General features: G+C 48.7%; 1 protein-coding gene across 1 annotated transcript; it reads right to left on the bottom strand.

The window, feature by feature from the left end:
- Positions 1-11,277: 11,277 nt before the first annotated feature.
- Positions 11,278-14,653, bottom strand: LOC129847398 (voltage-dependent T-type calcium channel subunit alpha-1I-like). The gene is made up of 2 exons (XM_055915180.1): positions 14,289-14,653; positions 11,278-12,357 (listed from the first exon to the last, which is right to left on the bottom strand). The coding sequence occupies exons 1-2, from the start codon at positions 14,376-14,378 to the stop codon at positions 12,220-12,222; spliced, it is 228 nt and encodes a 75-aa protein (XP_055771155.1). The 5' UTR covers positions 14,379-14,653; the 3' UTR covers positions 11,278-12,219.
- Positions 14,654-15,911: the final 1,258 nt, after the last annotated feature.

A 15,911-nucleotide genomic window follows, 5' to 3' on the forward strand; every position in this document is an offset into this window, starting at 1 on the left:
CTACCTGTCTCTCTACCTCATTATAACAACTACATGTCTCTCTACCTCATGATAACAACTACATGTCTCGCTACCTCAGAATTGATGTGTGCATAAATGTATATAAATATACAGTTCCCCCATCACAGCTTTATATCAATTATAATCTCCCATCTGTTCTCATTGAGAGGTTGGCAGCTTGGAAGGGAAGAGGAGGATAGTTGATAGTGGAGATGCATAGGCATATGCACACACACACACACACACACACACACACACACACACACACACACACACACACACACACACACACACACACACACACACACACACACACACACACACACACATACACACACACACACACACACACACACACACACACACACACACACACACACAAACAAACACACAAACAACTCCAGCTGACTCTTGGCATAGCGCATGGGGATCTTAGACTTGTGTGCGGCTGCTCGGCAATGGGAATCCATTTCATGAAGCTCCCGACGAACAGTTCTTGTGCTGACATTACTTCCAGAGGCAGTTTGGAAATTGATAGTGAGTGTTGCAACAGACGAAAGACACATTTTACGTGCTACGCGCTTCAGCATTAGGCGGTCCCGTACTGAGAGTTGTGTGGCCTAACACTTCACGGCTGAGCTGTAGTTGCACTTCACAGTAACACCACGTACAGTTGACCGCGGCAGCTGACGAACTGACTTGTTGGAAAGGTGATATCCTATGACAGTGCCACATTGAAAGTGCCTGAGCGCTTCAGTAAGGCAATTTTACTGCCAATGTTTGTTTAAGGAGATTGCATGGCTGTGTGCTCGATTGTATACACCTGTCAGCAACGGGTGTGGCTGAAATAGCTGAATCCACTCATTTGTGTCCACATACATTTGTACATATAGTGTATAAACAGACACACTCACAAAGAAGAGACACACACACACACACCACAAACAACACTAGAATACATGCAAATACCCATACAAATAGACAATTACAAATAAAAACACACACACACTTCAATCACACATCACACATCGCTCTCACAACTTCCCCTAATTGAAATTCGTTTCGCCAGAAGACGGAGATCTCTCCCCTCTCCCCTCTCCCCTCTGCCAACCTGCAGCAGCTGTTTCTATACACACACACACATCAATTAACTCTACAGCTACAGCGGATTGATGAAATGTCCTGTCTGTCTCTCTGTCTGTCCCTCTGTCTGACTGAAGGCTTTCCCTTAATCTATCTTTTGATTGCCTCTGCGCCTCTCTGTGCCTCTCTGTGCCTCTGTGCCTCTGTGCGCCTCTCTGCGTTTCTCTGCGTCTCTCTGCACCTCTCTGCAACTCTCTGTAACTCTCTGTAACTCTCTGCGCCTCTCTGTGGCTCTCTGTGGCTCTCTGTGGCTCTCTGTGGCTCTCTGTGGCTCTCTGCGCCTCTCTGCGCCTCTCTGCGCCTCTCTGCGCCTCTCTGCGTCTCTCTGCGTCTCTCTGCGTCTCTCTGCGTGTCTCTGTGCCTCGCTGTAACTCTCTGCGTTTCTCTGTTTCTCTCTGTGCCTCTCTGCGCCTCTCTGCGCCTCTCTGCGCCTCTCTGCGCCTCCCTGCCCCTCTCTGCGTGTCTCTGTGCCTCGCTGTAACTCTCTGCGTTTCTCTGTTTCTCTCTGTGCCTCTCTGCGCCTCTCTGCGTCTCTCTGCGCCTCTCTGCGCCTCTCTGCGCCTCTCTGCGCCTCTCTGCGTCTCTCTGCGTCTCTCTGCGTCTCGCTGTGCCTCTCTGTGCCTCTCTGTGCCTCTCTGCGCCTCTCTGAGCCTCTCTGTGCCTCTCTGTGCCTCTCTGTGCCTCTCTGAGCCTCTCTGTGCCTCTCTGAGCCTCTCTGTGCCTCTCTGTGCCTCTCTGCGCCTCTCTGTGCCTCTCTGTGCCTCTCTGCCCCTCTCTGAGCCTCTCTGTGCCTCTCTGTGCCTCTCTGTGCCTCTCTGTGCCTCTCTGTGCCTCTCTGAGCCTCTCTGTGCCTCTCTGCGCCTCTCTGTGCCTCTCTGAGCCTCTCTGAGCCTCTCTGTGCCTCTCTGCGCCTCTCTGTGCCTCTCTGTGCCTCTCTGTGCCTCTCTGTGCCTCTCTGCGCCTCTCTGAGCCTCTCTGAGCCTCTCTGTGCCTCTCTGTGCCTCTCTGCGCCTCTCTGAGCCTCTCTGTGCCCCTCTGTGCCTCTCTGTGCCTCTCTGAGCCTCTCTGTGCCTCTCTGCGCCTCTCTGTGCCTCTCTGAGCCTCTCTGTGCCTCTCTGCGCCTCTCTGTGCTCTGACGCTAATTAATACTGCTGTAGTAGACGTTAGCGTTATAGGTTGTGGGGGACAAAAAAATACAAATCTTACTGATCTGATTGACTGGTATAGGGTTTCCTGAGGGTGTGTCTGTGTCGTAGTTGAGTACTATTCTGAGCCTCCCTCTGAGCCTTGTCTATCAGCCATTATTCAGTTCAGCCAGGGCTATAGGGCTCTGAGCCTTGTCTATCAACCATTATTCAGTTCAGCCAGGGCTATAGGGCTCTCTGGGTGTTTCCATGCTTTCTGTAAGTTCATTCCTCTGTTTTATGTGGGAGAATAGAAGGGTAATATACTGAGTGCAGTCGAAGCATCCAGTCTGTGGATTACATCATTCTATACTCCCCCTTCTCTCTCTCTCTCTTTTTCCAGCATTCTGCAGTGATACGGCATCCCAGGTGATTACCTCTTGAAGCTGGTTGAGAGAATGCCAGAGAGTGTGGAAAGCTGTCGTCAAAGAAAAAGGTGTCTACTTTGAAGAATCTCAAATATAGAATATATTTGTATTTGTTTAACATTTGTTTGGTTACAACATGATTCCATATGTGTTATTTCATAGTTTTGACGTCTTCACTATTATACTACAATGTAGAAAGTAGTAAAAATAAAGAAAAATCTTGAATGAGTAGGTGTTCCAAATATTTGACTGGTACTGTAGAGAGAGGGAGAGAGAGAGACAGAGAGAGAGAGAGAGAGAGACAGAGAGAGACAGAGAGAGAGAGGGAGAGAGAGAGACAGAGAGAGACAGAGAGAGACAGAGAGAGACAGAGAGAGAGAGACTGAGAGAGAGTGACAGAGAGAGAGAGACAGAGAGACAGAGAGAGAGAGAGAGAGAGAAAGAGAGAGAGAAACCATCAGTATATTAGTGATCCCTGTCACTGATCCCTCATCTCTCTCAGTGCTGCAGGCAGGGCTAGCTACAAAGCTAGGAAGCGCTCCTACACATTAAGATCAGTGCCACTCAGCTAAAGCTAATGCTATTGCTGCCCTTGGAATGCACTGAGCTAGCATGCTAAAGGACAAGGCTACCGTACACAGGGCTATCACAGGCAACCCTGAGGCTACGGCTGAGGACAGGAACAAGAACTCCCGCTATAATCTCCCACAGAGTCATTAAACAAGCAATAGGACAATATAGGAATAAGGTGGAATCATATTACACAGGCTCCAACACATGTTGCATGTGGCAGGGGCTACAGTCCATTACAGATTACAAAGGAAGACCCAGCCGTGATCTGCCCAACGATGCCTCTCTACCAGAAGAACTCAATGCATTATATGCAGGCTTCGACAATAACAACCCCGTGCCATGCATGAGGGCACCCGCCGACAAAGAGGACTGGATGATTTCACTCTCCGATGCTCATGTGGGTAAGGTCTTAATTAATCATGTCAACACGCGCAAGGCCGCGGGGCCGGACGGTATTCCAGGGCGCTTTCTCAGAGCATGAGCTGAACAGCTGGTAGACATATTCACAGTCATTTTCAACCTCTGTAATGCCCAGATGTCTTACCCTGACGACCATCATTCCTGTTCCCAAGAACTGTAAGGCTTCATGTCAGAATGACTACCAACCTGTAGAACTCACATTGGTAATCATTAACTCCAAGGCTTCATGCCAGAATGACTACCAACCTGTAGAACTCACATTGGTAATCATTAACTCTAAGGCTTCATGTCAGAATGACTACCGCCCTGTAGAACTCACATTGGTAATCATTAACTGTAAGGCTTCATGTCAGAATGACTACCACCCTGTAGAACTCACATTGGTAATCATTAACTCTAAGGCGTCATGTCAGAATGACTACCACCCTGTAGAATTCACATTGGTAATCATTAACTCTAAGGCGTCATGTCAGAATGACTAACACCCTGGAGAACTCACATTGGTAGTCATTAACTCTAAGGCGTCATGTCAGAATGTGTAACGGCTTTCCTCCTCCTCTTCATCAGAAGAGGAGGAGCATGGATTGAACCAAAATGAGGCTGAGATAAACGACATAATTTATTAACGAAAAACCACGAACTTAACTAAACTAACAAAACAACAAACGGTGTAGACAGACCTATACGACTAACTTACATAAAACAAGAAGAACTCACAAATAGGACAATTAGACTACACAAACCGAACAAACCGTAACAGTCCCGTATGGTGCAAACAATTACACAGACACGGAAGACAATCACCCACAACGAACACTGTGACAACGCCTACCTAAATATGACTCTTAATTAGAGGAACGCAAAACACCTGCCTCTAATTAAGAGCCATACCAGGCAACCCAAAAACCAACACAGAAACAGAAAACATAGAATGCCCACCCAACCTCACGTCCTGACCAACTAACACACATAACAAACTAACATAAATAGGTCAGGAACGTGACATAACCCCCCCCCATAAGGTGCGAACTCCGGGCGCACCAGCACAAAGTCTAGGGGAGGGTCTGGGTGGGCATCTGACCACGGTGGTGGCTCAGGCTCCGGGCGAGGTCCCCACCCCACCATAGTCAATCCCAACCTCCATCTACCCCTAAAAATGTCCACCCATATCCCACAAAATCCTCTTTGTAACATCCATGACAGGGACAGCACCGGGACAGAGGAATAAATCAAGACAGAGGGATAGATAAGAATAAAGAGGTAGATCAAGATAGAGAGGGAGATCATAATAGAGGGGCAACTCCGGACTGAAAGGCAGCTCCGGACAGAGACACAGCTCTGGACTGAGGGGCAGTTCTGGGTATATAGCCGTTTCAGGCTGAAGGGCAGCTCCTGGCTGACTGACGAATCTGGACGCTCATGGCAGGCTGACGGCTCTCGACGCTCATGGCAGGCTGACGGCTCTCGACGCTCATGGCTGGCTGACGGCTCTCGACGCTCATGGCAGGCTGACGGCTCTCGACGCTCATGGCAGGCTGACGGCTCTCGACGCTCATGGCAGGCTGACGGCTCTCGACGCTCATGGCAGGCTGACGGCTCTGGCTGCTCATGGCTCGCTGGCGGCTCTGGCGGATCCTGTCTGGTTGGCGGCTCTGGCGGATCCTGTCTGGCGGGCGGCTCTAGCGGCTCCTGTCTGGCGGGCGGCTCTAGCGGCTCATGGCAGACGGGCGGCTTTGCAGGCTCATGGCAGACGGGCGGCTTTGCAGGCTCATGGCAGACGGGCGGCTTTGCAGGCTCAATGCAGACGGGCGGCTTTGCAGGCTCAATGCAGACGGATGGCTCAGACGGCGCTGGGGAGACGGATGGCTCAGACGGCGCTGGGGAGACGGATGGCTCAGACGGCGCTGGGGAGACGGATGGCTCAGACGGCGCTGGGGAGACGGATGGCTCAGACGGCGCTGGGGAGACGGATGGCTCAGACGGCGCTGGGGAGACGGATGGCTCAGACGGAGCTGGGGAGACGGATGGCTCAGATGGCGCTGGGGAGACGGATGGCGCTGGGGAGACGGATGGCTCAGATGGCGCTGGGGAGACGGATGGCTCAGATGGCGCTGGGGAGACGGATGGCTCAGATGGCGCTGGGGAGACGGATGGCTCAGATGGCGCTGGGGAGACGGATGGCTCAGATGGCGCTGGGGAGACGGATGGCTCAGATGGCGCTGGGGAGACGGATGGCGCTGGGGAGACGGATGGCTCAGATGGCGCTGGGGAGACGGATGGCTCTGGCCGGATAAGGCGCACTGTAGACCTGGTGCGTGGTGCCGGAACTGGAGGCACCGGGCTAAGGATAAGCACCTTCCTACTAGTGCGGGGAGCAGGGACAGGGCACACTGTACTCTCAAAGCCCACTCTATACCTGATGCGTGGTACCGGCACTGGTGACACCGGGCTGAGGACAAGCACATCAGGATTAGTAGGGGGAGAAGATACAGTGTGTACAGGGCTCTGGAGACGCACAGGAGGCTTAGTGCGTGGTGCCGGAACTGGAGGCACCGAACTGGATACACGCACTACAGGGAGAGTGCGTGGAGGAGGAACAGGGTTCAGGAGACGCACTGGTAGCCTAGTGCGTAGTGTAGGCACTGTAGGTACTAGGCTGGGGCGGGGAGGTGGCGCAGGAAATACCGGACCGTGGAGGCGTACTGGCACTCTTGAGCATTGAGCCTGCCCAACCTTACCTGGTTGAATACTCCCGGTTGCCCGACCAGTGCGGGGAGGTGGAATAACCCGCACCGGCCTATGTAGGCGAACCGGGGAAACCATGCGTAAGGCAGGTGCCATGTATGCCGGCCCGAGGAGACGCACTGGAGACCAGACGCGTTGAGCCGGCCTCATGACACCTGGCTCAATACCCAATCTAGCCCTACCAGTGCGGGGAGGTGGAATAACCCGCACTGGGCTATGCACTCGTACAGGAGACACCGTGCGCTCTACTGCGTAACACGGCGCCTGCCCGTACTCCCGCTCTCCACGGTAAGCCAGGGAAGTGGGCGCAGGTCTCCTACCTGCCCTTGGCCCACTACCTCTTAGCCCCCCCCAAGAAATTTTTGGGTGTTACTCACGGGCTTTTTGGGCTTCCGTGCCAGACGCGTTCCCTCATAACTCCGGTTCCTCTCTCCGGTAGCCTCTGCTCTCCTCAGTGCCTCCAGCTGTTCCCATGGGAGGCGATCCCTACCAGCCAGGATCTCCTCCCATGTGTAGCAACCTTTTCCGTCCAATATATCGTCCCAAGTCCATTCCTCCTTTTCCTGTCCCTTACTCCGTTTACTCCGCGGTCCTCCTTCTCTTCGGTCGAAAAGGAGGAGTATTGATCGAACCAAGGCGCAGTGGAGTTTGAACACATATTTATTAACGAAAAAACACGAACTTGAATAAACTAACAAAACAACAAACGGTGTAGACAGACCTAGACGACGAACTTACATGAAACAAGAAGAACGCACGAATAGAGAAAACAGGCTACACAAAAACAACGATGAACAAAATAAACCGAAAACAGTCCCGTGTGGTGCAACGACATACACAAACACGGAAGACAATCACCCACAACGAACACTGTGACAACCCCTACCTAAATATGACTCTTAATTAGAGGAACGCCAAACACCTGCCTCTAATTAAGAGCCATACCAGGCAACCCAAAACCAACACAGAAACAGAAAACATAGAATGCCCACCCAACCTCACGTCCTGACCAACTAACACACATAACAACTAACATAAATAGGTCAGGAACGTGACAGCCTCATTGCAAAATGTGTACAATTCTCCAGACACACACACCCAACACTAGTCTAGGGTGACAGGTAAGGTGGAGGTGATATGATCCTTAACTAGTCTCGCAAAGCACTTCATGATGACACAAGTGAGTGCTACGGATAGTCATTTAGTTGAGTTACCTTCAGTTTCCTGGGTACAGGAACAATGTTGGACATCTTGAAGCAAGTGGGGACAACCGACTGGGATAGGGCCACCCCTCATGTGCATGCACATCAACCTTATCCATAGTACAAACAAACAGGCACGGGTCCAAAAGTTAAGCGTTGTCAGAGCTGTGCTGCTCTTGTAATACACTCCTTCTGCTTGTTTTCTGCACCGCACGTGTCTGTGTTTGGGGGGGTTTACACCCTCCTCCCTGCTGTTCCGCGCTGTGTGTGTGTTTGGGGGGGTTTACACCCTCCTCCCTGCCGTTCCTCGCTCTGTGTGTGTTTGGGGGGGTTAACACCCTCCTCCCTGCTGTTCCACGCTGTGTGTGTGTTTGGGGGGGTTTACACCCTCCTCCCTGCCGTTCCTCGCTCTGTGTGTGTTTGGGGGGGTTAACACCCTCCTCCCTGCCGTTCCTCGCTGTGTGTGTGTTTGGGGGGGTTAACACCCTCCTCCCTGCCGTTCCTCGCTGTGTGTGTTTGGGGGGGGGGGGGGGGGGGGGTTAACACCCTCCTCCCTGCTGTTCCTCGCTGTGTGTGTGTTTGGGGGGGGGGGGGGGTTAACACCCTCCTCCCTGCCGTTCCTCGCTGTGTGTGTGTTTGGGGGGGTTAACACCCTCCTCCCTGCCGTTCCTCGCTGTGTGTGTGTTTGGGGGGAGGGGGGAGGGTTAACACCCTCCTCCCTGCTGTTCCTCGCTGTGTGTGTGTTTGGGGGGGGGGGGGTTAACACCCTCCTCCCTGCCGTTCCTCGCTGTGTGTGGCAGTCACACTATTGCAGGGGAGGATGAGGGACACACAGACATGGTTGGGGAAGCATTTCACGTGTGCACACACTGAGTATAGGCTTGGCACTCAAACATTGAAACGGGTCAATCCATCCATCTGGCATCCGTTTATGTAAACAATGTTGAAGAAAGATTAAGAGTGAACAGGAAAGAGAGAGGGGAGAGGGGAAGAGAGATGGAGGAGAGAGGGGAGAGGGGGAAGAGAGATGGAGGAGAGAGGGGAGAGGAGAAAGAGAGATGGAGGAGAGAGGGGAGAGAGAGATGGAGGAGAGAGGGGAGAGGGGGAAGAGAGATGAGGAGAGAGGGGAGAGGTGGAAGAGAGATGGAGGAGAGAGGGGAGAGGATAAAGAGAGATGGAGGAGAGAGGGGAGAGGGGGAAGAGAGATGGAGGAGAGAGGGGAGCGGGGGAAGAAAGATGGAGGAGAGAGGGGAGAGGTGGAAGAGAGATGGAGGAGAGAGGGGAGAGGGGGAAGAGAGATGGAGGAGAGAGGGGAGAGGGGGAAGAGAGATAGAGGGGAGAGGGGAGAGGGGGAAGAGAGATGGAGGAGAGAGGGGAAAGAGAGAGGGAGGAGAGAGGGGAGAGGGGGAAGAGAGAGGGGAGAGGAGGAAGAGAGATGGAGGAGAGAGGGGAGAGGGGGAAGAGAGATGGAGGAGAGAGGGGAGATGGGAGAGGGGGAAGAGAGATGGAGGAGAGAGGGGAAAGAGAGATGGAGGAGAGAGGGGAGAGGGGGAAGAGAGATGGAGGAGAGAGGAGAGAGGGGAAAGAGAGATGGAGGAGAGAGGGGAGAGGGGGAAGAGAGATGGAGGAGAGAGGGAAGAGGGGGAAGAGAGATGGAGGAGAGAGGGGAGAGGGGGAAGAGAGATGGAGGAGAGAGGGGAGAGGGGGAAGAGAGATGGAGGAGAGAGGGGAGAGGAGGAAGAGAGATGGGGGGGAGAGGGGAGATTGGGAAGAGAGACGGAGGAAGTTTGTCATTGGAGACTTCTCCCTGAGACCATAATGGTGCTTTCCATTGGGGGGATTAACAACAGTTAGAGTCCTGAGAACAACCCATTGGAACCCAGTGTGTGTACTGCAGTGATACATCACACTGTGGGAACCCACTGCCAAGCCTGTACCCTCTGTATTTAAATCGACATTGGACTGTTGATATATACTCCAGCATTGCAATCCATAACTCGTTTGGCACCATTCAATGTTGTTTGCTTCTGACTATAGCAAAAGGGGGGGGGGGGGGGGGGGGGGGCATTGAGGACTACAATCGGTGACATGAAATCAATCAGCTAACAAACCAGGGAGAAAATGCAAGCTGCTATAGACTGCACTATAGACTGAACTATAGACTGCACTATAGACTGCACTATAGACTGCACTATAGACTGCACTTTAGACTGCACTATAGACTGCACTTTAGACTGCACATTAGACTGCACTATAGACTGCACTATAGACTGCACTAAATACTGCACTAAATACTGCACTATAGACTGCACTTTAGACTGAACTATAGACTGCACTATAGACTGCACTATAGACTGCAATATAGACTGCACATTAGACTGCACATTAGACTGCACTATAGACTGCACTATAGACTGCACTATAGACTGCACTATAGACTGCAGTATAGACTGCACTATAAACTGCACTATAGACTGCCCTATAGACTGCAATAGAAACTGCACTATAGACTGCACTATAGACTGCATTATAGACTTTACTATAGACTTCACTATAGACTGCACAATAGATTGCACTATAGACTGCATTATAGACTTCACTATAGACTGCACTATAGACTGCACTATAGACTGCACTATAGACTGCACTATAGACTGCACTATATACTGCACTATAGACTGCACTATAGACTGCAATATAGACTGCACTAAAAACTGCACTATAGACTGCACTATAGACTGCAATCTAGACTGCACTATAGACTGCAGTATAGACTGCACTATAAACTGCACTATAGACTGCCCTATAGACTGCAATAGAGACTGCACTATAGACTGCACTATAGACTGCATTATAGACTTCACTATAGACTTCACTATAGACTGCACTATAGATTGCACTATAGACTGCATTATAGACTGCACTATAGACTGCACTATAGACTGCACTATATACTGCACTATAGACTGCACTATAGACTGCACTATAGACTGCACTTTAGACTGCCCTATAGACTGAACTATAGACTGAACTATAGACTGAACTATAGACTGAACTATAGACTGAACTATAGACTGCACTATAGACTGCATTATAGACTCCACTATAGACTGCACTATAGACTGCACTTTAGACTGCACTATAGACTGCACTTTAGACTGCACTATAGACTGCACTATAGACTGCACTATAGACTTCACTATAGACTGCACTATAGACTGAACTATAGACTGCACTATAGACTGCACTATAGACGGCACTATAGACGGCCCTATAGACTGCCCTATAGACTGCAATAGAGACTGCACTTTAGACTGCACTATAGACTGCCCTATAGACTGCCCTATAGACTGCAATAGAGACTGCACTTTAGACTGCACTATAGACTGCCCTATAGACTGCACTTTAGACTGCACTATAGACTGCCCTATAGACTGCCCTATAGACTGCACTTTAGACTGCACTATAGACTGCACTATAGACTGCACTATAGACTGCACTATAGACTGCACTATAGACTGCACTATAGACTGCACTATAGACTGCACTTTAGACTACACTATAGACTGCACTATAGACTGCACTATAGACTGCACTACGGACGGAGAGAGATACATAAAGAAAGAGTGAGAGAGGGGGGAGGAGAGAGAAAGAGATAAATAAAGAGAGAGAGGGGGGAGGAGAGAGAGATATTGTGACAGAGAGATAGAGAGAGAGAGAGAGTAGGGGGAAGGAAAGTGAGCGAAAGAAAGATATTGTGACAGAGAGAGAGAGAGAGGGGGGAGAGGGAGAGAGAGAGATATAGTGACAGAAAGATAGAGAGAGAGAGAAAAAACAGAGCAAACTAGAATGCTATTTGGCCTTAAACAGAGAGTATACAGTGGCAGAATACCTGACCACTGTGACTGACCCAAACTTAAGGAAAGCTTTGACTATGTACAGACTCAGTGAGCATTGCCTTGCTATTGAGAAAGGCCGCCGTAGGCAGACCTGGCTCTCAAGAGAAGACAGGCTATGTGCTCACTGCCCACAAAATGAGGTGGAAACTGAGCTGCACTTCCTAACCTCCTGCCCAATGTATGACCATATTAGAGAGACATATTTCCCTCAGATTACACAGATCCACAAAGAATTCGAAAAAAATCTAATTTTGATAAACTCCCATATCTACTGGGTGAAATACCAGTGTGCCATCAGAGCAGTAAGATTTGTGACCTGTTACAACAAGAAAAAGGCAACCAGTGAAGAACAAACACCATTGTAAATACAACACATATTTATGCTTATTTATTTCCCCTTTTGTACTTTAACCATTTGTACATCGTTACAACACTGTACATATACATAATATGACATTTGAAATGTCTTTATTCCTTTGAAACATCTGTATGTGTAATGTTTACTGTTAATTTTTATTGTTTATTTCACTTTTGTATATTATCTACCTCACTTGCTTGGCAATGTTAACATATGTTTCCCATGACAATAAACCCCCTTGAATTGAATTGAATTGAGAGGGAGATAAAAAAAAAAAGACAGAGAGAGAGAGAGATAAAAAATAAAAAAAGACAGAGAGAAATAATCTTACCCTGCCATGACGATGAAGAAATCCAGACGGTTCCACGTGTCGCCCAGGTAACAGCGACGGCCAAAGATTCCGAGGGCCATCATCTTCACCACCATTTCCACCGCAAAGAAGACATAGATGAACACGTCGAAGGCCTGAGAGAGGGGGAGAGAGAGGGAGAGGGGAGGGAGAGAGAGGGGAGGGAGAGGGGAGGGAGAGAGGTGGAGAGAGGGAGGGGGTAGGAGAGAGCAAGAGAGAGATGGGGAGAGAGGAGAGGGATTGAGGGAGGGAGAGGGGGTGAGAAAGAGGGAGGGGATGGTAGAGAGAGAGAAAGTGAGAGAGAGGGGGGGGGAGAGGAATAGAGGGGGCGAGGGGAGGGAAAGAAGGATTAAGGAGTGAGGGAGGGATTGAAGGAGCAAGGAGAGGAAGTGGGTGGAGGAAGGAAAAGAGGGTGAAAGTAGGAGAGAGGGAAGAAAGGATAGTCAGTTTATTGAGAATACCTGATTTCTCTCCATCTCCACATCTCTCCCTCCCAATCCACCTCCATATCACCCGTCTCCACCCTCCATTCCCTTCTTTCTGGAAACAGACGACTACTGTAATGAAAACTATTTGTTTGAACTGCAATCAGCGAAAAGCTTACACAGACACACACGGCGCGCACGCACACACACACACACACACACATCGAACCACGGTCCCTAATCAAGCAGCTAATTAAAACTGTATAAAGGCATCACCAATCTCTGCTGCTTCTGTTGTTGACATTAATATTGTTGTTGATGTTATTGTTGTGCTTAATTCATTCACTCCAACATTCTGTTTGTTGTCTGCTGTTTATTGCAGGGATTACAGAATCATTATTTGGTTCAAAGAGTGCTCGTAATTGTAATAAATTGAATAATGTACACAACATGATTTGAAATTGAACTGCATGATACAACCCATTCATTTGTTGATCTGAGCTGAAAGCATCTTTCCCCTCTAGTCACAGTATAGTTGACAGAGCTGGAGTCTCTATCTACTGATAGAGGTTCAGATTTTATATCCACCTTAGGGGTATCGCAATCTGATCCTAGACCTGAAGTTAAATCAAGTGACAACTCTGTCAATCTTCACCTTTGACCTTTGTGAAATGGAAGCAATGAGCGAGGAGAGACCCTCAGTAAAGATCACCCAGGAGACAGAGTACCAACGATCAAACTAAATCATCCCTCCCTTGACATTTCGACAGGTTATTCCCTCCCTCTCCCTCTCTCTCTGTCCCTCTCCCTCTCTCTCTCTTTCTGTCCCTCCCTCTCCCTCTCTCTCTCTTTCTGTCCCTCCCTCTCCCTCTCTCTCTCTTTCTGTCCCTCCCTCTCCCTCTCTCTCTCTTTCTGTCCCTCCCTCTCTCTCTCTCTCTCTCTTTCTGTCCCTCCCTCTCCCTCTCTCTCTCTTTCTGTCCCTCCCTCTCCCTCTCTCTCTCTTTCTGTCCCTCCCTCTCCCTCTCTCTCTCTCTTTCTGTCCCTCCCTCTCCCTCTCTCTCTCTTTCTGTCCCTCCCTCCCTCCCTCTCTCTCTCTTTCTGTCCCTCCCTCCCTCTCTCTCTCTTTCTGTCCCCCCCTCCCTCTCTCCATACCTCTCTCTTTCTATCCCTCCCTCCCTCTCTCCCTAACTCAGATTTGACAGGAGGGCTCAAAGAATTTCAATTATTTTTTTCATCTCTGAGGATTCAGATAGAGAAAGACTGACAACCCATTCACACAAACAAACATGCACATACACACACACACATAGCTGATACGCATGGATGGAACCAATAGAGTGTAACTCAGGCTCTCTACATCACTAGCCCACCACAACCAAAATATCCCTGTCATTTCAAAACCATGAATGAACAAAACAGAAAGTACCAACAGTATGCACGGATGACTGTAAATCGCTTTAGATAAAAGCGTCTGCAAAATGGTACATTATATTATGATAAAAACAGACATAGCTAAAACTGTGTGTGTGTGTGTGTGCGTGTGCGTGTGTGTGTGTGTGTGTGTGCGTGTGTGTGTGTGTGTGCGTGTGTGTGCGTGCAGCGTGTGTGTGTGTGATACTGACCTGTAGTACCTTACAGCGGTCTGAAGAGCAGTCTATGTTCTCACAGGGTTGGTACATGCCCAGGGTCACACAGTTGAGTAATATCACCATTATACTGCAGCGCTCAAACCACGTAGAGGCACCAGGGTTAAGGATAATACACAGTGTAGAGAGACTGGATTAACAGAACATACAGACTGGATTAACAGGACATGGAGACTGAATTAACAGGACATGGAGATAGACAGACTACTATTTTATACAGTCTCTATAATTAGGTTCCTGTGTCCTGGTTAATCATGTGACATGCCTGGATTTGAACCTTTTTTTCAAGCTTCTTCATAAAATTGTTCATTTTTCTTTTCTGTCAAATGGTCCAGCTTAATGTTGTGATTTATTCCTGAATTCTGTAAAAGGCTTAAAATAAAAGGTTAAACTCCAGGACATGTGACATGAGCTAATTAGCGTAATACAAAAATCTAGAGATATGTTTTTTGCATTGGATGCGTCTCAAGTTAGTTAGGTGGAACCACATAGACAACAACAGGGCCCTTAAAAACACTTTAGTTAGGTGGAACCACATAGACAACAACAGGGCCCTTAAAAACACTTTAGTTAGGTGGAACCACAGACAACAACAGGGCCCTCTAATAACACTTTAGTTAGGTGGAACTACAGACAACAACAGGGCCCTATAATAACACTTTAGTTAGGTGGAACCACAGACAACAACAGGGCCCTATAATAACACTTTAGTTAGGTGGAACCACAGACAACAACAGTGCCCTATAATAACACGTTACTTAAAAATCATACAATGTGATTTTCTGGATTTTTGTTTTAGATTCCGTCTCTCACAGTTGAAGTGTACCTATGATAAAAATTACAGACCTCTCCATGCTTTGTAAGTAGGAAAACCTGCAAAATCGTCAGTGTATCAAATACTTGTTCTCACCACTGTATATATATATATATTTATATATAGAGAGAAATATATAGCGAGAGAGAAAGAGGGATAAGGAGACAGAGAGAGAAATCCAGACGTATAAAAAGAACAGCAAGAGAAACTTCCCAGCAGTTCTTTGAAGTGCGACAGTGAGATATTGAAAATACGTCCAAAATGGCACCCTATTCCCTAAATATTTCACTAGTCAAATGTAGTGCACACTGTAGAGAATAGGGTGCCATTTGGGATGCATTCATTGAATGCATTGTGGCTTTGAGGGGCTGTGGAAGAATACAAACACTAAAAGAGGTATTTAATAGTCCAGCGGGCCAAATCACCCTCTGGGGGATTAATTAATACAAAAGGCTCTGCTCTAATGCAACTCTGCTATCCATCGCTGTCGGAACTACTTCCAACACTTCAGGGGGAATGGAGGTTAAAACACAGAGGGGAGGAAGGAGGGGGAAATAAAGAAGATATGGTTGCTGTATGACTCCTGTAGGATAGAAAATATATGCTCTTTTCTTTTCTATACCACTCACATGTTCATATGAAAAGGAGGAGGAGAAGTACCGGCCATGAAGTAATACACAATACAGGGACAAATCCTTTCTTCAGATTTATGAGCACAGCACAAAGTCCCATATTAATCTGTTCATTACCATGAATGGAGGATTTGTTAGGACATCTGAAGTACA

The sequence above is a fragment of the Salvelinus fontinalis genome, unplaced genomic scaffold (assembly GCF_029448725.1).
Source record: "Salvelinus fontinalis isolate EN_2023a unplaced genomic scaffold, ASM2944872v1 scaffold_0822, whole genome shotgun sequence".
NCBI classification, from domain to species: domain Eukaryota; kingdom Metazoa; phylum Chordata; class Actinopteri; order Salmoniformes; family Salmonidae; genus Salvelinus; species Salvelinus fontinalis.